The sequence below is a fragment of the Anopheles marshallii genome, chromosome 3, assembly GCF_943734725.1.
Source record: "Anopheles marshallii chromosome 3, idAnoMarsDA_429_01, whole genome shotgun sequence".
Lineage (NCBI taxonomy): Eukaryota > Metazoa > Arthropoda > Insecta > Diptera > Culicidae > Anopheles > Anopheles marshallii.
The window spans coordinates 24,150,777-24,172,648 of record NC_071327.1 but is presented as its reverse complement, the minus strand read 5'-3'; the positions used below and the strand labels follow the sequence as shown (position 1 = coordinate 24,172,648).

At 45.1% G+C, this 21,872-nt stretch overlaps 1 protein-coding gene across 1 annotated transcript; it reads right to left on the bottom strand.

The window, feature by feature from the left end:
• Nucleotides 1-225: 225 nt before the first annotated feature.
• On the bottom strand, nt 226-21,201 carry LOC128714703 (uncharacterized). The gene is made up of 4 exons (XM_053809581.1): nt 20,851-21,201; nt 3,352-3,979; nt 2,476-3,281; nt 226-2,403 (listed from the first exon to the last, which is right to left on the bottom strand). Exons 1-4 carry the CDS (start codon nt 21,199-21,201, stop codon nt 226-228), a joined length of 3,963 nt encoding a protein of 1,320 aa, XP_053665556.1.
• Nucleotides 21,202-21,872: the final 671 nt, after the last annotated feature.

Here is a 21,872-nt window from a genome sequence, read left to right as displayed (position 1 = left end):
AAAACTTTATTCCTAGCTCACTACTCACTTCATAATGCACTGGGAAATGTTTTCTATTTGTAAACGTTTCAGTAAGATATTAGACCCCCACTAATTCTGGCGCATTTCAACGCGTATAAGGTTGGAAGAATACAAAAGTAGACAATTTACCTACAAATCGAATAACAAATAAACTATTACCAGGATCCATGTCAGTTGCTTATACAGACATGCCATCACATCATCTCATACGAACGGACCCGAATAGTACACACGCTTCTTCCTTGGCAGAATGATGGGCTTCGAGCAAAGACCGGAATCGTCCAGGAAATGTTCGTAATTTCTCCCGCTCGGTACATTCTCCGTACCTTGCGCAGTCTTGGCCGGTTTTGCCTTTGCTTCCTGCACCGATTTGGGTGTTTCGTTGAGCTGCATCAGCTCCTTGAAGGACAAGCTGTTGTAAGGGATTTTCCCATTCTTCGGCGGTGTTATCGGTGGGTGAACACTTTTCTGTATAATGTCCGGTGGTGGCACGATTGGTCCCAGGCTTTTGTACTCCTCGTCCAGATTGTACTCCACGTTTTCCAGTTCTTCCTCACACTCACTGCTACCGTTATCGGTGGTCGTTGCGCTGGTTGACGACCGTTCCTCGGCTACCGCTACACCGTTGGAAGCTTCTACCTTGAGTACCTTCTTTTTGGAAGGACTTTCGGTACATGACACACTGTCCTCTTCGTCACCTGTTCCTTCAGCTTCCCCGTTCGAGCTTGGATCTGCCTCAACGATAACATCCGGTTGATTGGACTTCCCGTATTCGGCGTCTAAATTGTACCAATCGAACTCCGCTTGTATGGGCAGTTTGCTATCCTCAGCAATAATAATCGGAACTGAAGCCACGGATGTCTGAGAAACCGTGGCTGATCCGTTTGCGAGATTTATAGCGCTCGCTACCTTTTTTACTGAGGTGGAGGATGATTTAAGTGGTGAACATCCAGCACTAGCGGTACCATTGCTAGCTGCAACGCCTCCGACCAGAGGACTATTGACATTGGGCGACTTGAGGTTGGGGATGTATGAGACCGTTTTCACCGGACTGCCAAACTGGTTACCCAGCGTAAGATTCGTACTGGAGAGTGCCTTCGTCGAGAGGGACGACTTCAACATGGACGGCTTAATCGAGGGTCGAGCAATCGAGCTTGAAAGCTTCGGAGTCGTGTGAATCAAGCTGGGAATCGATCCAGACATGCCGGCCGTGGATGTTTTCGAAAGGAAGCTCAACTTATCCACTGGTTTCAACTTTGACTGGAACGCTACACTCGGTATTTGACTAACAGCTCGAAATGCCGGGCTAAGATCCTTTACCGGGATTTGCTTTTTCGATGCATTGCGAATAGCGGGCGACTGCTTGTTGATTTCGGCTATAATCTCCGACAACTGTTCCCGGAACTCTCCATCCTTTTTGCTGGGTGTATTTACACTCGCTGCTATACCAGCTATACCGCTGCTAGCTGTAATACCTCCACTCGAATGGCTCGCCTTGCTTGAACTACTGCTGGACGACTTCGTAATGTAGTTATCTTGGGCAATGAATTTGTTCAGTGGTTCCTTTTTCGGAGGCACTATTTCTGCCACGTTAGGTAGCTTCGGTACGTCCGCAAACGATTCCTCCAGCTCGTTGCAACTCTTTTTACCGCTCGTGTCGTCAGCTTCCACCCGGGTCACACCTTCTTGCTGCTGCTGCAGTTTCTCCTTTTCCTCCTCGCCCACTATGGAGTAGTCATCCTCGCACGCATCCTTATGAATTTCTGCCACAATCTGAACACATTTCACCGAATCCTGGATCTCGCTGATGGAGCAATAGTCTGGCTCGGATTCGGCAATGTCACTCTGGGCGGAGGAGCTGCGTCCTTTCGCCGGCGATGACACTAGCTGCCTCTGTTGCTGGTTGCCTTTGGACAGCTGTTGCAGTTTCAAAAGATTGGCCGGTTTCGGTGGTAACGCTGGAGGTGTTTTTCGCTTCTCCGCCAACGCTTGCTCGCGTTCACGATCCTCCGAACCCAGCTTCGATTCCATGTCGACGTAATAGTTCGAGTACGAGTTCTGTTCCGACCCGATCGGTTCGTATTCGTTGCTGTAGATGCTCTGGATCTCGTACGTTGGTGAAACTTTATCATCCTTCCGGTGGACCGATCCACTTCCCTGGCTAGAAACTGAAGTCGTCGGTTGGAGTGATATCCTCGGCACCTGTACCATGCTATTTTGCGTTGAAAAGTGCACTCGTTTTGACCGAACGGCCGTGGGTTCCTTTACCGGTGGTGGAGCTGGTTGCTGTGCCTTAATGTAGTGCTCCTCCTCGCCAGCACCTTCGCCGGTAGTGTCCTTGTTGCTGTCTCCAAAACCATCCATAGATTGTTGAAGAAGTATCTACGGTGAAGAAGACGAAAGATTGATAAACATTTGCACCGCATGACCCTGTCGTTCGCAATCCGTCCTTACCTGATTGACACACTCCAGCACTGGATTGACAGCGGCATTGCTGTACGGTTTCCCAAGGGCCGTATCCGAATCCTCCATATCGCTGGCGCTCGCATACCAGTCATCGTTCGTTTCAATCGTTTGCTTCATCTCCATCCCTTCGGTGTACTTTTGCTGATTGCTCACACTTCCGGCACTGGCATTCGCTTCGTAAAAGATGGTCCCATCGTCCAGCTCCATCTGTTCGCTCCCATCCCCACGCATAGACCCAACCGAACGATAATCGGTGTGTCCTTCCGTGCGCTCCTGCCTCTGCTCCTGCTGCGGCTTGTGCGGGTGCTGTTGCCCATCACCCACAAATCGTCCACCATTCCGGCCGTGTATACCGTGCAGCGTGTCGATACGATTGGAGTATGGTTCCACGTTGTCGTAATTGTTGCATTCCTGCCGATTTTGATCCATACGTGCATTCTCCTTGTCGCTTTCGTAATTTTCGTAGATCACTATTTTAGGCACATTCGCATTTGGTTCTATGTTAACGTACGCTTCGTGGCCACTCTCCTCCTCCCGTGGTCCACTTAACCGCCGTACCCCGCTGCGTCCATTGCGTTCGACGAGCTTTGCCAGCGCACCGGTAACCGGTCCCGATGCGTTGCTCTTGAAGCTGCTCGCTCGTGACGGTCCCCGCTGATAGCCCTGGTAGGAGCGCTTGCTCGTGTACTTCCGACTGCGCCGGGCATCCTTGAACGAGTTGGCCCGCACGTACAGTGACGATTCCTGCTCTTCGCTCGATGAAGCATACTCCACGCTATTCAGTGATAAGTTTTCTGGGAAAGAGTAAAGGGCGCAATGTTATTACCATTCAGTATCTCCAGTCTCCAAACTCCAACTACCTACCCGTATTGACGCTCTCCGCTCCATCATCTCGACAGTAGTCGAACGTTTGCGTACCGCTCGTTCGACACTCAATCCGGTAGTAGTTTTTGCGGCACTTTGGACAATACTGCGCCACCTCGTCCACGTTCGTTGGAGCGGTCGCTTCCTCACCATCACTGCCACCGATGCCCTCATCGGCTGCCATCTTCCGCTTCATGCGATTAATCGTGCAGTTCTGCCGATTGATAACGTCATCCTTCTCGTACAGCTGCTGTTTAATGCGACACTGTTCGTTCTTTAGCCGCGTTTCGAAGGCAATCAGGGCCTTCAGTATGCGGGACAGCTGATCATCACGGAACTTCCGCTCCCATTCCAGCTCCTGGCTGACTAGCTTCAGGTGGGTCTTCGGACCGATAACTCCTTCCAGGACGGGAACACTGCAAGGACGCTGCTTGCGCCGTACCTGCCCATTGTCAAGTCGTCGCAGCGTACCCTCATCCTTCGGTTCACCCCGTTGGTCCTTCAGCATACTTCTCTGCCGTCTCACTTCGGCCCCGCCGGAAGCGGTACCCATTACGGCGTTGCAAGCGTCTGACGTCGAGCAGCTATCATCATTCGTCATCACATCATACTTCTCCGCAGCTTCCGTCTGTGTACAATGGATAGCAAGAAGGGGAAAAAAGGAAAATTTAACAAAAGTTTGCCATGCTAATGCTATGCCACCATAAAGGCGAAACATAAACGGTTCACTCTCAGCCCGACTAACAGCTCGACTTTTATTGCTTCTAAGTATCTGAGTCTTTCCCGTCCGCAACGGTGCCAGTTCATTTACACCAAAGAAGGAAAGTTTTACAATCCCTGTTGTAACGAACACAGATGAGGTATGGCTCTTCCGGTTCCGCTTTTCCGTAGTACGTGTAAATTTTCCTCCATTTGCATATTTATTGCTCACTTCGCTCGAGGAAGCTTACGATGGGATTAAAAGTGTTCTAGTTTTTCTCCCTGCTTTAACTACGGTCACCACCACGATAAGCGTTCATAACAGGACGGACATGACTTTGAACAGCTTGTTTTTAATTTCAAAGCTGGGGAAAAGCTCACGATTATAAATGTAAACGGGAAGTTTATTTTACATGATACGTTCGATATTGATTTTTCGTTTCTACTTCTAGTGGGTCTTTAGCGATGAAAAAGAAATTCCTTTTTCCTTGCATCAAAACACCATATCCCTGCCCTAATCAAGGTGAGGTTTTGATGCAACGATATGAGTAACAAGCATCAAATGACAACAAAAACATATTTAATTTCAAACATAGCTCAACTGCTCGTTAGGTTATAGATGAGAAAATCAGAAAGCACACCCTTTTTATTGCACACCAGCAAAAATGGACAGCATTGGAAAGCGAAGTTCGGTGCAAAAAATCGACGAAAAGCCCATTCGTTATCTCACGGTGGAGTGAATAATCGCCGGCACGGTTAATCACGGCAGGCGTGCATTAATATGCAATCAGCTGCATGCTGTCGGGAGTTTCTGCCGAGGCCAAACCTATCGCTGAGTGCGGAATGTTCCAAATTTTGATTTAATCAATATTAATTTTCCACATTTTGCGCACACGACTGTTGATAACGTATTTCCAACCCGATGAAACCGGATGGCGAAAATCGGTTCGTTTAAGTAACGAGCGTGAAAAAATCGATGCTGGGTGATTATCCACTGCGAAAGCGGCACATGAAATTTCATTTGCATGGCTTCGCTTGCAAACTAACTTGAAATAATTTTTTATTTTATGCTTCGTATGGCTAACACTTTTTTCTAACGGTAAGGCATTTTCGTACATTAGCGCACCGATTGCTATCATGAGTCACACAACGCACACACGTTTCACCTGATTGTTCACCCCAGCACAAAACTTTAAACACTGACCGTCAATACATAATGGACAGGTTTGATATCGTTAAAAACACACCACGCTAGATAAAACATTGATAAAGTTTATCGCAGCCGATCATCAAATATTTGCATCATCACGTACGTCGCAAATGGTGATAAAGTACACCTGCGCATCGAAACCAATTACCCGTCAGGTATCGTCGCGGAAGAAGCAACAACACTTCAACGCACAGACCGATAGCGTCTAAATGGCATCGATCTTAATGCGGTGCTTGATATAATAGGACAGCTGTTACGGTAAGCGGATACAGTTAATCTTTTCCACAGCAGCCCGGTTTGGTAGGTTCGGTTATGCTGGTCAATATTATCTTACCACTCTCGAGTGCGGTGCGAAGGATAAATGTTAACACGCTGATATCGCTGATGGACATGGGTCGTTAAGTGAATCATTTACATTTTAGTTGCGGGGGCGATACAGTGATGCAGTAGAGATTATCATGTGCATTAAACCCTCCAACAATCAGGCTAAACTAGTTCTCTCCTAAAGATGGGCAGGATGTATTTAATTAATTCATGAGCTTTTAGGTATTTTGGCATTCCGTTGCAGCAATACAATCTCTTATTAATCCAACTTATTTTAAAATAGTGTTATTTGTGCCCTTGTCTGAATTACTAATTTTCATTTTGTTTCAAAACTAAGAAAATAAAATCTTGCTATAATATTCTCTTCCTAATCATGCTATAAAAACTATTAAGTACTGTAGCCTATAACCTTAGTTACACTTTGTTAACTAGGCCGTTAGGTCTACTTAATCATCGGTCAAATGACAACATTTACAACATCTACATGAAATATAAATTAAAATTCAACTCAATTTATCGAAGTTCAACTTTCCTACTATTCTACTACTTTCTACTACTTAATAGTTAAGTTCTGAAATGTTACCCAACATTTGTAACTATTCTCCATAACTTTTAATTTTCCAGTACAACAGTTTTACGCTTTTAACTTTGAGCTATGGTCGAATTCTGCCAAATTTTAGGCGTTGAAATTTATACGAAATTATTTTAAAAATCTAAAAGAGTTTGATAATTAATCGTAGATATATAAGTTCACGAAGCTAATAAAACAAACTAAAAAAAACTGTTACTAGAAGTTTGCTGAAACACATCACCATAAGCAAATTAAAGTAATCCAAAAAGCCTTAACAAAATCAACCATTAAACCCATTGAGTCCATTGAGTTATTAATCTATTTGCACATTACAGTGCAATGCATTCCACATGCACACCCGACAAATCTGTACTCACGCTCATACCCTGCACCAATCTGCTCACTTTCTAATCGTTTATTTCTAAATTATCGATCACACTTTCCAATGTAATAAAATAAGCTAACGTTATGGGGAGTTGAGGTTTCACTCTCGTGCCGGACCAACCAGACAGTCCATTATCATTACACTAAGCCCGACTCGTTTTAAAAATGCATGTCAAAGAAACGCACGGACGCAATGTACGCAATCAGCAATGACAGTGATGACAGTGATTGAAGGATAGCGGCCGTACGGGGGTTTTTGATTGCGGAGCCGATCGCTTATCGCACTAATAGTATTGCGAACCGCCCGAACCCATCTACTAAATGGTATCATTAAACAGACCGTCTTCGTTTGGTGTATCTTTGCTTCGATCAATCGTAGGTTCTGTTGCCTTCTCGATCTTTAGCACACAAATAATGCACATCTTCAACAGATTGTTTCTTATATTATGTGTATTATACCGGAATTAGTTATGTAAATTGCAAGTAATTAGATGACATTAGTTCCATATTTGAAACTAATAATCGTTGCTGATAAGGTCTTTCAACCTTATGCCAAATTACCTAAGGCATTCCCTTATTCAAGCGTGTAAACAGTGAATGTTTACATAATATAATCCCGCCCTCATGAAACCGTAAATAGGTACACTGTAAATAAAAGTTGCAAAACCAAAGGGTTGTAAGCTACCACCCGATAAGAAATGGTGATAAAATTAAGAGTTACACATTGATGACGTTGTATTTTTCCAAGTATACTCACATAACCTACGTAGGTTCGCGTTCAACTACATCTTGTTCTGAGAGGCGAATAGCGAATTGCATTGTATTTGTTTTTCCAGCTCTTTTTTGCAATCTCCACTGCATCAGCTGAATGATAAATGATTGAAGATAAAGATAGCCGCTGAAATAACTCTACCCCAGAGCGTCATCGATAGTGTGATAAAGCGCGCTCGTGAAACTCAACCGTCAAACCGATGCATTCAAAGTACGTGCGGTGTCCAACATCATCGTGCCGGGTAGGTTCCACACGCATCCAAGTTTCCCATCGTCATCGGTGTAGAGACCCTCACCTAACGATAACTGCACAGTCGGTGCAAAGGTCGCCTCAAGCACACAACCGTACCGACGGTGTGTTTGCGTGTTACGCTTCAGATTTAACTAATTAGACCACGTGGGATCGTGCTAACGTGTAACACCTCGCTACACTGTCCCCGATACACTCGAACCTGTTAATGCAAAACTGTTGCTGCGGGTTGTTCGTATGCACTTTAGCTGCACCTGCTGATATGACTTTTCGTGGCTTCCGAAGCCCCGAAGTTGTGTTGGTGGCATGATACCACAGTGCAAAAACACACCATTAGTGCATGGCGTGTGCCCTTCTTGTAGAGAATTTTAGAACAAAACCCCACTCATGTAGTGTGAATTCTTGAGAAACTGACTTGTTTTCTACACTGCATTCTACATCTACCGTTTGTTGTTCTGGGTATGGAATTGTTGCCAAATGAATGGAAAAGGTACGTTCAAAGTACAAGAGTGAAACGTGCAACAATCGCTGATTGGGTATGCTGTTGGGTGTTTTGTTAAATACCAAACTTCATGTTCCTCGGTTGCATAAATACGAGGTGCATTTCTTGCTGACCTTTTGCTATGGAAAACAATTCAACAATTTTGCATTGTTGGTTGTTTGTGAGGTTTAAGTACTGTAGCATTAATTTTAATCACACAGAAATAAAGTTAGCAGCAACGCTTCGTCTATTTGTCGTTTATTAAAGTGCTGACACTAGATTTGAATTTATAGCGATAAACGTAAGAACAAAATAAACCATATAAGACCAACTAATGCGAATAAAGTAAAACATCTTAAAGTTTCGAAACAATGTCACATGCGGAATGAAATTGAAATTTCCATTACCACATGACGTAAATCGCCATGAAGATTTGACGCCATTCTAACCGTAAAAATAAAACGATAAAGCATTCCAAAAACCCCAACTTTTTATGGCTTCTGTACTTCAACCCTCCATTTCGGTAGACATTATTTTTATACCATAGTACTAATGCTATAAAACCTTACGATAAACAAAGGGTACATGTGAGACCTTTATCGATACGAGCACTTTCCCATAACGCATAACGACCAACCATTCCCAAAACAAAAGCAATCGAAGGAGCTGCTCGGCGGAATCAGCACGTGTGTCCCAATTTCCTTTCGATTTTCAAAAACGTGACAGCGTTGGCCGCAGTTACTGACCATACCCATTGTACCTGTTTGCACTCTTTCGGATGTCCGTATTCGCAATTAGTCTCTACCATGCAAATACAACCTTCCTTCGGATGCTTAACCCAGCACCAAAGTTGCTTTGGAAAGGCACAATGGCAAAGTAAACATTTCTACGTTTTCACTGACTTTGCACTATCGTCGTGTTTAACCCTGACCGTGCTCCCATCGACACATGGGGGGGGGCAGTGTTGTGGCAGAAAAATAAAATAGACCCACAAACCCACTAGACCCCGATTCGAAAGTGACGGTTAATCGCTCCAATTTCTCTCGAACTCCAACAGCCCCCCGACCGCCCCAGAGGGAAGCGTTCAAAATTTCACCTTTAAATTAATTTTAATAGCCAAACGTTAGAGCCTGCATTGTGGCCGGCGAAGGTTAACCGATGTTTGCCGATTATGGAGACCATCCGTTCCGCACCGAGTCCGTTCCAAACGCTTAAGATCTGTCTTTCGCCGGAGAATGTTCGCTCTCGTCGATCTCGGTGACGGAAAGAGACCACTTCGGTGGGTAATGTTAATGTTTTTTTGTTTAGTTCACTGTCTTTTTCACTGTCCTTAATCAACGGTGCACGGAAGAGAAATTATTGCTGACTTGCGTTTCCGTTCCGTTGTCAGCGACCTTAGCACGGGGACCCATTGGCTCTTGACGCGTCGCACACACACGACGTGACGCGAGTGCCCATTGCACGACAATCGATAAACAGCGTTTTAATAGCCATCGGGTGTGTGCGCACGGGAGTCCATTTCCGCGACCAAAGTAATCACAAGTTTCCCTGCTTAGACCGGTGGTCCAATCGTCTTTTAATTTGTGCGAGCTACTCTGGTCTCCCAACCTGACCAGACCAGTGTGCCTCGCTGATAGTGAGGTTTTAAAACCCTTTTTGACTTTGAACTTGGACGCTTAGGCATGCGCATGTCCGAAGCCTCGGGCCACAAAGCCGCGACTCGACCGTTTTGCGAATGAGCAAAACAAAACGCTTTGCCGCACGAAGTTCGGCCATGTGTTTGGAGACTCGCACCGCAGCGCGATCATTTTCTATCGTACGCAAATGAAGAATGTGGCCGAACAAGTTTCCCGTGTGCCAACTTCGCACGACTGGATCACCCCGGTCTGATCCGTGTGATGAAAGATTAAGACGACTCCACACGGGAGGAAATCCTGCCAGCCATGCGGCAAGACGATGTACGGTCGGGATCCTCGGTATTTCTCCATTCACCTACCTCCTTTCCTGATGCGTTGTTAGATGTAAAATCCCACCAATGATACCGGTTCCGCACGTCTACGACGCAGAGGTCGTCGTGCTGTCGAGACCGCCCGGTGTGACGTACAATGTCGGTAATCTTCACCAGCACGCGTTCCGTCCTCATGCGACAAATGGCACGCTCAGCTGCTAGACAGTTATTCGTTCCGGACCCGCAGGCGTCTTCATCCTCAATCCCCATGGAGCACTGAATGGGGTATGGCGAAAAAAAAAGTGCAACACATATCCGTACGATGGCATCTTGCGTTTGAGCAGATGAAGATCGGAACTGATCGGAATGATGATTTGATCACATCTTCCCCCGCCTACGTTCACGACCATCTGGTTCAAGCGTCGGACGCACAGTCGCTATGCAGCTCCCCGAACGAAAGAGAGAGTTTTCTCCCCTTTGGCAAACGGTGAGATTGAACATTATTCAAATTAGTCTAGTCCCAGGGGTTACTCTGCGCGTTGGATCGCTTGCCACAAAATGGTACGAAGGAAGGCAGGACCAGTCAATCGGTCGTTGCTTCGGACCAACACTCGATCGAAGAGATCATCTCGGTTCAACGTTTTCACCATTCGATCCAGACAACTTTCCTTCGAACAACGTTAGAGCATCCTCTAGCGGTAACAGGAATGTCTGCTTACTTTCAGGCAAAGAAACTTTGGCTTTAGCCCTACCCAATGCCATTCGTAACGATCCCAAGACGATTGGCAAATGCTGATCGTGAGCATCTTTTCGTTGGCGTTGTCCTCAATGCCAATTGTTGCTTAGACCGCACAACGCGTTTCGACCCTTGAGAGACTTCATTGATTGTTAAGGTACTGTTGGAACAGGCATGCGCATCGCCCCAAAAAGGATGGCGATGATCACGAACTCGTTCTGCCCATCTACAGTTAATTTTCTCCACGTGAGAGATCACGAAGAATCAATTCCTAATAGAAACTGTCAACGAAGATCTACAGTTAAATCACTTCCTGCCCTTAGTTGGGCTGCACCGTTCTAACTCCAACCCATCTACTGCTGTGGACATTGTGGTCTTGCTCTGTCTTTCCTTTGGGGAAGCTTTCTTTTCGTTTGACGAACCTCGATACCTTGGTCACGATTTTCGAAACGATACCAAGCAAGAATTACGATCTCGACGATCAGCTGCCAACGATTAAAACCGTCAATGTGTTCTGACACCGTCCCGCTTCTTAGGACAGGCCGTTAGGGCGTCGTCACGAATCATTGATGCTTTTTAATCGGATCATGGGTAATTCTCTATAGCGAAAAACCAGAAACTGAGCACCGCTGAGCTAACATGCCTAAAGTGAGAAGAATTTCTTAACCTAACTCAAACTGTGGGGAATGACGTAAACAGCAACACGTCGCATTGAACAAACTCTTCTTCGTTCGTTTTAAACGAATAAGTTTACCAATTTCGATTCACGTTCGACACGGTCATTTAGACCTTGTTGTTTCAAATGGTTTCGCATTTCGATCGCACAGCCGTCTGTTTGCTTCCTTCGCGACTTCTGTGCATATTTCAATGTTATTTCCATTGACATTCAAACGGTGCGTACTAATTCCACACCATAAAGCTGTCAATTATGATTGTCTGCGATCAGCATCACGGCTATCTGGGCAAACGGATCTACGGAACTTTTATGAGGTGCAATTCATCCGAAATAGCGCGTCCGTTTCTTCCGCTGCGGCCATATATCCAGATTGGTGCTATTGATAGCCGCGTGTAATTTTCCCCCCAGGCCGTCATAATCAAATTAGGTATACGTGTAAATGACTCGGTTTCCTGCCCTAAAACTGACAATCGTGTCTGGTGTAGCCGGTTTTTGGGGTGGGGAGGGGGCTGATGCGCTACTGGGAACGGTACTTACAATCGCGACATTGCACCAGAAGGTTACAGCTGGGAAGCTCGCCGCAATGGAAGAAACAAAACGTAACAATACAAAACTAGCATCAGGGTCGTCAAGATGTGTTTCGTTGTCAAAGATCTGTCAGATCCGGACCACAGCTCAAAGGGCATGCTTTGCGCGTGTCTTCAGAGGCTAAGCACAAGCACAATAGGAGGATTGTAAGCAAAAGCCTGTGTGTCCACAAGCTCGACAAGATTATGATTTTAATCGTCCAAATAACGACGATCCGACACAAACCTGACCGTGACATTTCTACGATCAATCATGCCGTGCACTGTGGAGCGTTGTGTGGAGGACGTGGGCGATCTGATGCTCTGCCAGTGCGATGGGAATCGTTTTACCGAAAAACATGATCATAACGATTAGGTAGCTACAACGATCGGTGTGTATCTTGATGCGGAGGGACTGTAATGGAGCCTTTGGAATGGGCGGATTCTGTTAACAAGCAGATCACGAATTAGCATTTAAGTAGATCCATTTTAGCACAACATAACATTTTGATGGTGGTTGTAGTTGTACTAAAGATGACTTTGTAACATCTCAAATCGGTTGTTCGCATTTTTGCAGACAACAGTTCAATTTATAATACAGTTCGTCATTTGCTATTGCAAATCTCCGCTTAATCCGAACGTCCGGAAGGTCTGGAGGGAAAGAATTACATTGCACCAACGGATAATTAACATAATAATGTAATTAACAATCGGACACCGTACGCCACCGCAAGTCATCAGGGTGCGTAGCGGCCGTACCAGTTGCCGCAACAACAAAAATGCATAAAAACGAAATAAAAACCCCACTCGGACCTTCAGCGGAACGGATGGGCCACGTACACTGCGTATCCGCCGCCTACGAAACTATGGCCAATTGCAGCAACCAGATCCCTCCATCGAGTGCCATTTGCAGCTAGCTACAGCTGGGCAATCTTCACCCAACACTCAGGGCACTTTTGCACTTTCCGCCGGTGACTCACGATTTGAGCTCCTCGCCGAGAGACACTAAGCCCTCGTCGATGTCGATAAAATGAGCCACAGAATGGCAAAAACTAGCAGACGGTCACCTACACAATGTGAAGAAGCGATGTACAATGCTATTGCAATGAAAAGGCCAACGGAAAGGTTTATCCCCTGTTTGGGGATAAATAAAGTGCCGAAGCTTAAATTGTTGCCATTTTCTTTCAAACACAGCAGCATGATTATGGGGTGCTTCAACTGTACCTTCTAACAGGGTGTCTAACCGTTGCAGATTAACCTGCCAGGTAGGCTTCATCATTCTTGGCAGGGCAAGTGTGCTGTGCTTGCTAGTTAGCTGATCTTCAGCCATCGATCATGCTCCGGTTGCACAAACACCATCCATCAACGCCACCCCGTTCGAAAAAAGGGGTTGAGCTTTATTGGAAGACAGTTTACGTTAATGTCTCAGACTGGTCTCCTTTCGCTGCTTGTTTTCGTTCCAAAACATAGAAAGCCGCATGCGAAAACAAAAGCACACTTCACAAAGCGAATTTTTAATTGATCGTATCATGCCAGCGAGTAAGAATCTGCTCGTTGCCGATACACTCCGTTCCCGATCTTTTGCGGACCGCCGTTTCATCATATTGTTTTGAAATGTGGGGTAATTTGATGCTTTAATTGAAAGGCCCTCCCACCACCATCGGCGAAGCGTGTAAAAAGAGCCACTAATCGTGATCTTCGTTCCGGTCGTTCGGCCCGTTCGGCCAAGGGATTCACATTTATGCTTGTCTGGCGATGATGTTCGCCTTGTTGTTCGTTGGCTGGTGGCGCGAAACACAAGACACCAGGGCTTGCGAAACTGCGTTGGCACTGTTGTGTGCCAACAGCCACCAGCTGCCCGAATTGCAAAGTCCCAAACGTTCACACGTGAAATCACGTGCTACCCCGTCACGCGCCTACCGGTCCGGGTGCGTTTGCGGGAGGAATGGAGACACACAAACAAAACCGTGCACCGTGACCTCATATCCGTGAAAATGGTAAACCCTTCACTTGCCCTCATGCGACTTTAAAGCATCAAGATCACACGACACGCCGGCACAATTTCGGGTTCTCCCACTCAGCCGCGGCGACAACAAAACGGTCGGCAAACGGAATGTAGCTCAGCGCAACTCTCACGCGGGTTTGGGTCACGCGGGACGGTATTCTTCAGCATCTTCGAGGAGCATTACCGTGGACTGTTAAATATTCATTAGAAGTGCCGTCACTTCCCCAAATGTAATACCTGCCCCGCCAGCGACCGCGATCGTTTGCTTTAATGTGCCACAATGTACGATTATGGCGATTGATGCAGATCGTTCATGACACTTTTTCTTGACACAGCTGCCGCTTGCACAGCACCGAATGCACCATTGAAACGTTTGCGGCAGTGTAAGTTATGGTAATTGGCGTGACTCGTCGTCGAAAGCCATTGTTCAGCAGGGTTCGAACGCTGCGACACACAGGGTAAACAAATGAATATTGGATGCTTCTTCGGTAGGCATTGCATAAAGAATGCATAATCGTTTGAAATGTTGCCACAAAGCGTCGGTGCGTGAACTTCCGTGAAACGGTCGAAGGGAAAAGGATAACTGAATAAAATTTTACGTTCACACCGGGGACAATTTCTTTCATTTTTGATTGCCCGAACCGAAGAGAGCTTTTACTTTATATCTTCACTGTATGGAGCTTGAGCTAACTTGGACTAATTTGAAGAATTACAAGGAAAGAATAGAGTAGTCTTAGGCCATTTAGGCATTAGAGTCACCTTGGGATTTTAGAAATCATTGCGTAATTACTTTCAATTTATCTCGGAGTATGTATTTATGTATTTATCTTACGTAATACAAAACAATACTAAAACTATTACATCATCAATATCATTTCTAAATTTGCAACGTAAAGTAAAGAGAAACATTATGTTTTAAATGTTATGTCTAAATCAAACTACACATTAGTGACTGAAACTCAAAGCATTCGCAATACAGATTGCAAAACATGATCATTTCGATCCACAACAACCATGATTGAATTCGATTTCCGTGAGACTGGCTGCATACAGCTAATTTTCTTTGCAAAATAGTCCATTTCATCTACCCCCTCTGTGTATGAAACGACCTCAAGCTATAGCAAATCTCATCTTCATCGACGACATACCGGAAATGGACGCAATGGACGCAGCCATCGCATTTATTTCCATTTCTATCAAAGCTTTGCAATCTCCTACGCAATAGGCATTCATTTCAGTATGGCGATAAATAACCACAGGAAAAATCTACAGGGAAAGAGAACCAAAAAAAAACAGCGAACTTTTAAGCCTTCGCAAAGGTTTATGTCGTGGCGGTGCGAGTACACGTGTACGGTATAACTGTTTCACGTGCAACGACCTTTCCGGACCAACCGTCTTTACCGACGCGGTTTCGCGGGGCTAAACCAAATGGAACGGAACGTTTACCGATTAGTACCGGAAATCAAATGCGATTCGTTCCACGCGCCAAGCAGACGAGCCCGTTAAGAGAGACCTCCGTAGCGCGGTCTACGCATCTGCATCTTGCGGACTACGGCGGCGTCACAATACGCACGCCGAAGATGATACAAAACGTCCATCGAAACATCGTATCGACTTTCTCATCCACCCCGAAAAAGCCCTCCACAGATGATTGCGGGGTTTTCGGGAACCATTCCTTCCGGAACTGGTTTGCTTACAACACCGCAACAGCTTAGTGCATTGATTCAACATCTTCTGACTGATTGATGCTGTTCGGCCCTTTTTGCTCGCTACGGAAAGTCACGCTTCCGGTCCGGGTTTCGTGCGACATTCCGTTCACCTTCATCCGTCCGATTATCAACCGGGAAGAGTTTGGGAGAAATTTTACATCCCCAACAAGATTGATTGGATTCCTCGCCGGGTGGAATCTCAGCAACGCAGTGAACCAATATTTGAGCCCCGGTTTTTGTCACACCGGATGCGCATCGATCGAGAGGAGCCCGAAAGCAAACATAGCCAGCATCACCAGCATCGTACAGCTTGCGATCTATACTCGATCACGATGAATTTATGGCGTCCATTTGGCGCGCTTATTGTGGGGTTTGCCTTTTACGGTGTCCCACCGTGCGGTCACCCGAACTAATGACATACGCACACACACCGGGAGTGATCGTTTATGGATGTTTTAGCGTGGGATTTTGGCACGGGACAATGGTTTCGCACGACTGAATGTTTATCGACCTGCTGCGTTTTGATCATAGATTTATGTTTGGTTTTGGGCACCCGGGTGCCAGAGCTTGTTGGGAAGGAAAAATTTTACAGCGACAGGCGTCAGATAGTAATCGGATGGTGGATTTCTGTCGCTTGTGTGTGAATTTCTTATTAGGTTGTCACAAATCCATATACTGGGCGAAACTCTAATATTACGGCGCCGATGAGAAGTCGAACCATGTTGTTAGAAGACTTAACTACGGATTTGCCTTTTCACAAATCCAAATGTTGGGTTCGGATAAATGCCGTGAAAGGGCAAAATATTGGCTAATCGAAAAGACAACAATTCATATTGTCAGTCATCTTGGCTCATTGCTTTAAGTAAGAATGGAACTCCTTCTCTAACGTCATGTACTTTATAAAACATTGAGTAAACATGGGTGTTCTCCAAGGCAATTTCCTTAAGGTCTTATTATGTCAAACATTCTAACCATCTTGAGTTGGACCCGGAGTCTTGAGGGGATCAAACATGTTGTCATTGTGATTAATTATTAATGCATCATTTTATTACTGATAAGTGATAAGATAAGATTTTTTGACCAGGTTTTTCTATTTGCAAAACTCTCAATAAAATGCACATTCCTGTTCTGTACATTGAGCACAAACTGTACGCAGAGATCATCTTTGTGGTCCTATTCATACCTTGAATTCCTCATCTACCCTGTTTGGTCATGTTAAGTGTTGTAGAAGAGATAATAAATAAGTTGTAATTGTTATGCCGTAACTCAGTACACCAAGACATAAATGACATTTAAACTTCTACCCGCAAAAACATAAACAATTTCTAGATCAAAGTGTTTTGCACCGAAATAAACAATGAAACTCATTTAGAAGGTCTTCCCAAATGTCACTAAAACGCCAAAGTTCGTACGGCATCAGAATACCATCGGCAATTCATCCATGTTTTGACACTACCCATACCTTGGCGCCTTTGCTCGCTGAACTTTTCCTCTGTAAATCATCTATCTAGATGACCTAGAGCCGCACAAAAAGTGTACCTCAAGTACGTTCCGCAAAGTAACGCCCCGAACTGAAACTAGTGTCGTGTATGCCTGGATTAGGCCAACCAGTTGGACCGTAATTTATCTGCACCACAAAACCATCACATGACACTCAAACCCGGGCGCTCTCGTATGCAGGCAGAACTAACAAAGCACCACTTAAATTCCACCATCCAGCGTTAGCCATTAACGAAAATAAACCTTCACGAAACGGCAACTCGAGCGGGCTCTCCTAACCGACTGCCACAATGAGCATGAATTTGCATCATTAATGATACCTCGCAGAGACGGTTCCTGCGGTTACTACCCACCCACCCGGAGGCCAAACATATACAAAGATGTCAATGATCTTCCCCTCCCGGCCAGGGCCGCACTCGGGCTCGATTTCTGAACGGACGAAGATCAACCCGTCAGCCGGGGACAAATATGTGGACTGATACGTTTACTTCCTGCAAATCCGTGGGCTTGAGCACAGCAGGGCAATGCTTCAAGAAAACCAGCAAAACATTAATGATCTTCCTCCCAGCAGCAGGACTTCTGAAGCAAGGTTCGAGCAATTTACCGCCAAAACGCATAATACCATTGCGTAAACTAGCCAACTGCACCTTCCGGGCTGGGCCGTTGGTTTATGATGTAGCGGGCGGAAGACCACCGTACCGAAACTACCAGCCAGCGTATGGACGTCAGAACAACCGAACCGGTCCGATCCGCTTGTTTAACAATGGCATCATAAACCTGTGGAGTAGCACATGCCCAGATCCGTGAATTTATAAAGCGGTCAGCCCAAAGACGAGTGGGTTGGCCTTTGGATAGGTTGGAGGGGGAGTTCGTAAAGAAATTTATTGTCTGAAATGGACATATTTTTTAATCGGTTTCATAACCGCACAAAACTTTAATGGAACGAGTTTCACGTCCCGCTGTCCAAGAGTTTGTTTTGCTTTCCATTTGTTTTTCTGCGTTTTGGGATATTTTTACTCAAAATTTAATAAATTACCCAAATTCGTGAAAAAAGGTAATGGAATAAAAATGTGAAAATTCGGAAATGATATTGAATAAAACAAATGAAAAGTTCTGTAAAGTTGTCATTTACCAGGAATTAATAAATATGCTCACAAGAAATTTATACACTAGACCCTTCCCATGAACAGACCCAATAATTAACATTGTTGCTACCTCACTGTAAGCTTTGTTAGGCAATGAACTTTGCAGAGGAACATTTTCCATTTCCATCTGGTGTACGCCGTGAAGGTGCTGTCAATCAAAAAAGCGAAGGGTTTTTTATTGCGTTTTCTCCATCCGCAGGTTCACTTTCAACAAATTTACTAAATTATTAGGTAATAATCACACCGTCAGATTATTACCCTCGAGCCATGCTGGTCGAGAACAAGGCAATCGATCCAATGAAAATTACCTCCAGCGCAACCGCTAAGAGGAAGCTTCCTCGATCGATCGGTCGACTGCATCATCATCGTGTCGCTTCCATTTTATCCGCAACGAAACCCCACTAACAAGCGACTTTCGATTTCGTTTCCTGCGACATCAACCCTGCACCAGCCTATTGCCTGATTGAAGCCGTCGAAGGCTTTTATCATTCGCCCACCAGGCATCCCCTGCCAGCATGGTAGGCAAATACAGCTCGTTTGCATTTATCGTGCATTGTTTGTGCATTACCGTGCAACAGTTTTAGCGGTTTGGTTCCATTTTTGTGTTTGCCTGCCTGCGGCAGCAGTGGTGAATACGGTTTCTAAACGAACAAACAATACCACAGCAATGGGGGACGATAATGCCTGATCCATTACACTAAACTGCAACCCTACTGAATGTGGCCTCTGGGCACGAGCTGTGGGTAACAGTATTTTTTTAGTGGTTGCATGGTTGATTGGCGGGTTAAGAAATTCTTGAAGCTTGATAAAATACCCGCATTAATCACCAATGAACATTTGAGCTTTGGCATAATGATGAGAAGCCATTTTGAAGTTGATTATTTGGTTTTGTAGTGTGTTTGCAACAAATGTTGCTCATAGACAACTTTATTTGTAAATATCATTTGATACAATGTTCCTACTGTACTGTTCTCGTTGGGATATAGCATTTTTTGAACAACAACTAGTAAGCCAACTACTAATGCCATGTGTGCCCTATGTAATACACTTTAACCTAATAAAAGGAAACAAAACAGCTCCTTCCTTTAACGCTCCCTACAAAGTTTCGCACTCGTTGTTCCATTCCTCGTTTTCATAAACCTTAAAAGAGGTCATTTCAAGCCGCACTTAGGCGACGAGTCGTGCCGACGAGCATCGTTATGAGCGGTTTCTATTTAGGTTTTTGTGTAGCAAACCATGAAAACACGGCGTTACGTTAGCACTCTGCAAGAAGTCCTCTCACCAAAGGCCACCCAAAACGGACAAAAATCGTGTACTAAAACATAGCCCCCACACACCTATTGGCTTTTACTTCCAACGTGCTGCCATGCATGGGAGAAGATAGAAAGTTATTCCTTCAGTTTTGCAGCTGGAATGATTTTCGGTCTGCCAAAATCTAATTAGTATTCCGTTCACTCAATAAGGCACGTTGCATCTACCAGATGCTCCATAGTAGATAGACCCTTGCCAATAAAGCATTCATCATTTTCATCCGCTGGTCCTGAAGATGCCGATCGGTTTGCCGACCGTTTGCGGTCGACCACCATCAACAGTATGGTTTTGTCGATTGCATAACGAGCAAAACAGACAAAAGATACCGCTTAGGCGCTTCTTCTTCAAACCACCAAACAATGGCTAATCTGCATCGAGATCTGCACGCTACAGTTGCATCTAGGCGCGATAATGTGGTACGGTTTCTACTGCGAGCTGCTGCTTTATCGCTTCAGCTTGGAATCGATTGGAGCACGTAACAGTTGCGAATCCGTTCCAGTGTTTGCCCCTCGAGACCTACTTCTTAGTGGTTGAAATGTTCGCGAAAGCACCCCACTTAGGAACATACCGCAAACGCTTATCGAACCGTTGTCCTTTTTAGCATGGATTCGTGTTAAAAGTTGACGGTCTGCATGCTAACAGCGGTAAAGACATCGATAATCATTGGCCAGTTGATTGAATGGAACATTTCGTAACAAAGCAAACATAAATCTAATTACATTTCTAAGTAGCTTTATGATGCTTTGTACAACATCAATCTCTATTATGATTGAAGCCAATTTTGAAACATGAGATTGAACGGTTGGAAGAATTGTTTCTATCAGTTCGATAATAATTCTTGATATGACAAAAAAAGCAACGAATTTTTATATTTTACTTTAAATTAGATAAGTTATGATATATTGAAGACCTCGATAACTGCTCGATTGTTAGCCAGATGCAAGCTTAAATGCTAAGGGTTTTTATGTCGTCACCGAACTCCGAGAGTCTTTGGAGGGTTTGAAAACTTCTTTAATCGTTAAACATACTTTTAAAATAAATAATAATAAAAGTTTAAGTTTAGTTTAGCACAAACCGTTTAAACCATTTGAATGGCGTATCGGCATTTAATTCATGCTCATACCAGAACTGATCGCTAGCAACGGTCCTCCTCATTCAACAGTATCAACAGTTAGAATACCCATCAATTCCCTTGTAATCATATCGAACTTACCGTACTGCTTTGCTCGGGATCCGTGTAGAAAACGCTACGCCGTTCACTGCTGCTACTAAAGCTGGAACTGGAGCTGTTCCGCTTGACGCTCGTAACGGGGCTACTGGCGCCGCTGCCTCCGATGGACTTTAGCGAACGCAGTGTTCCGGCACCGCCAATCGATGAGGCCCGGCTCACTGTACGCACGATGCACGGCTGTCCGGCCGGTGGACAATCGCCCTGTAGGGGCGGCAAACCGTTAAACGACTGCACTATCTGGGCGTTCGTGATGCCAAACATTGTGGCCGCGGTAGATGGCGCCACCACGTTTCCGACTGTCAGCGCTGGTGCGGTTGCTATCGGTTCGCGCATTGTTCACTGCATTACACCACACCATGGCCTAAACACTGGACCTATTCGTTCGGCCACCCAGACCAACATCGAGTTGTAACGCACTTTTACACCGAAATGCCAATGTCTTCACAAAACACTCACGCTACACCGGGATTTGAAGATATTCCTCGATTACTGCAGATCTGCAATGGAAGAAAAGGAAAACAAGCGTCTTAACGGTTTTGCGCAATATCGTTGGCCTTCCGAGAAAGAGCATCAATAACTCGTAATAAATCGCATAATTTAATAACCACCCAGAACGCATTATAACCTTCGGGGGTTCTGATTTAGTTGGCTTCTAACCGCAAACAGGTTGCCGCTCTACTAGAGCAAAGGCCATTTTTCCCTTACCATCCTTCACAGGCACACACCCGCACAGAGTGAGACCTTTCATAATTCGTCCCAGCACGGTGAGGTTCCGATTTTCCACCGTCTTAAGCTCCAAGAAAACGGCCGGCGACCGTCTAATAAGATTAAATGTATCCATTTTCATCGCCATTTTTCCGGCGCTTTACGAGGTTCCTTTTAAAGGCGCACGGAGTTTCCTTTTGCTTCGTTCCGTTGCTATTGTTTCACTACATCTTTTTGCTGTGCTACACAAAATTGTTGCAAGTGCCGCTATTGATTTGAGGTTCTTTCGCCACCTACAC

Excerpts from the sequence above, each read along its gene's own strand:
- LOC128714703 (XM_053809581.1), bottom strand. The coding sequence starts at position 21,201 with ATGCGCGAACCGATAGCAACCGCACCAGCGCTGACAGTCGGAAACGTG. Across the intron at positions 3,980-20,850 it reads ATCCCGAGCAAAGCAGTACG|ACGGAAGCTGCGGAGAAGTA; the intron begins GTAAGTTCGATA and ends CATTGTACACAG. Across the intron at positions 3,282-3,351 it reads AGCGGAGAGCGTCAATACGG|AAAACTTATCACTGAATAGC; the intron begins GTAGGTAGTTGG and ends ACTCTTTCCCAG.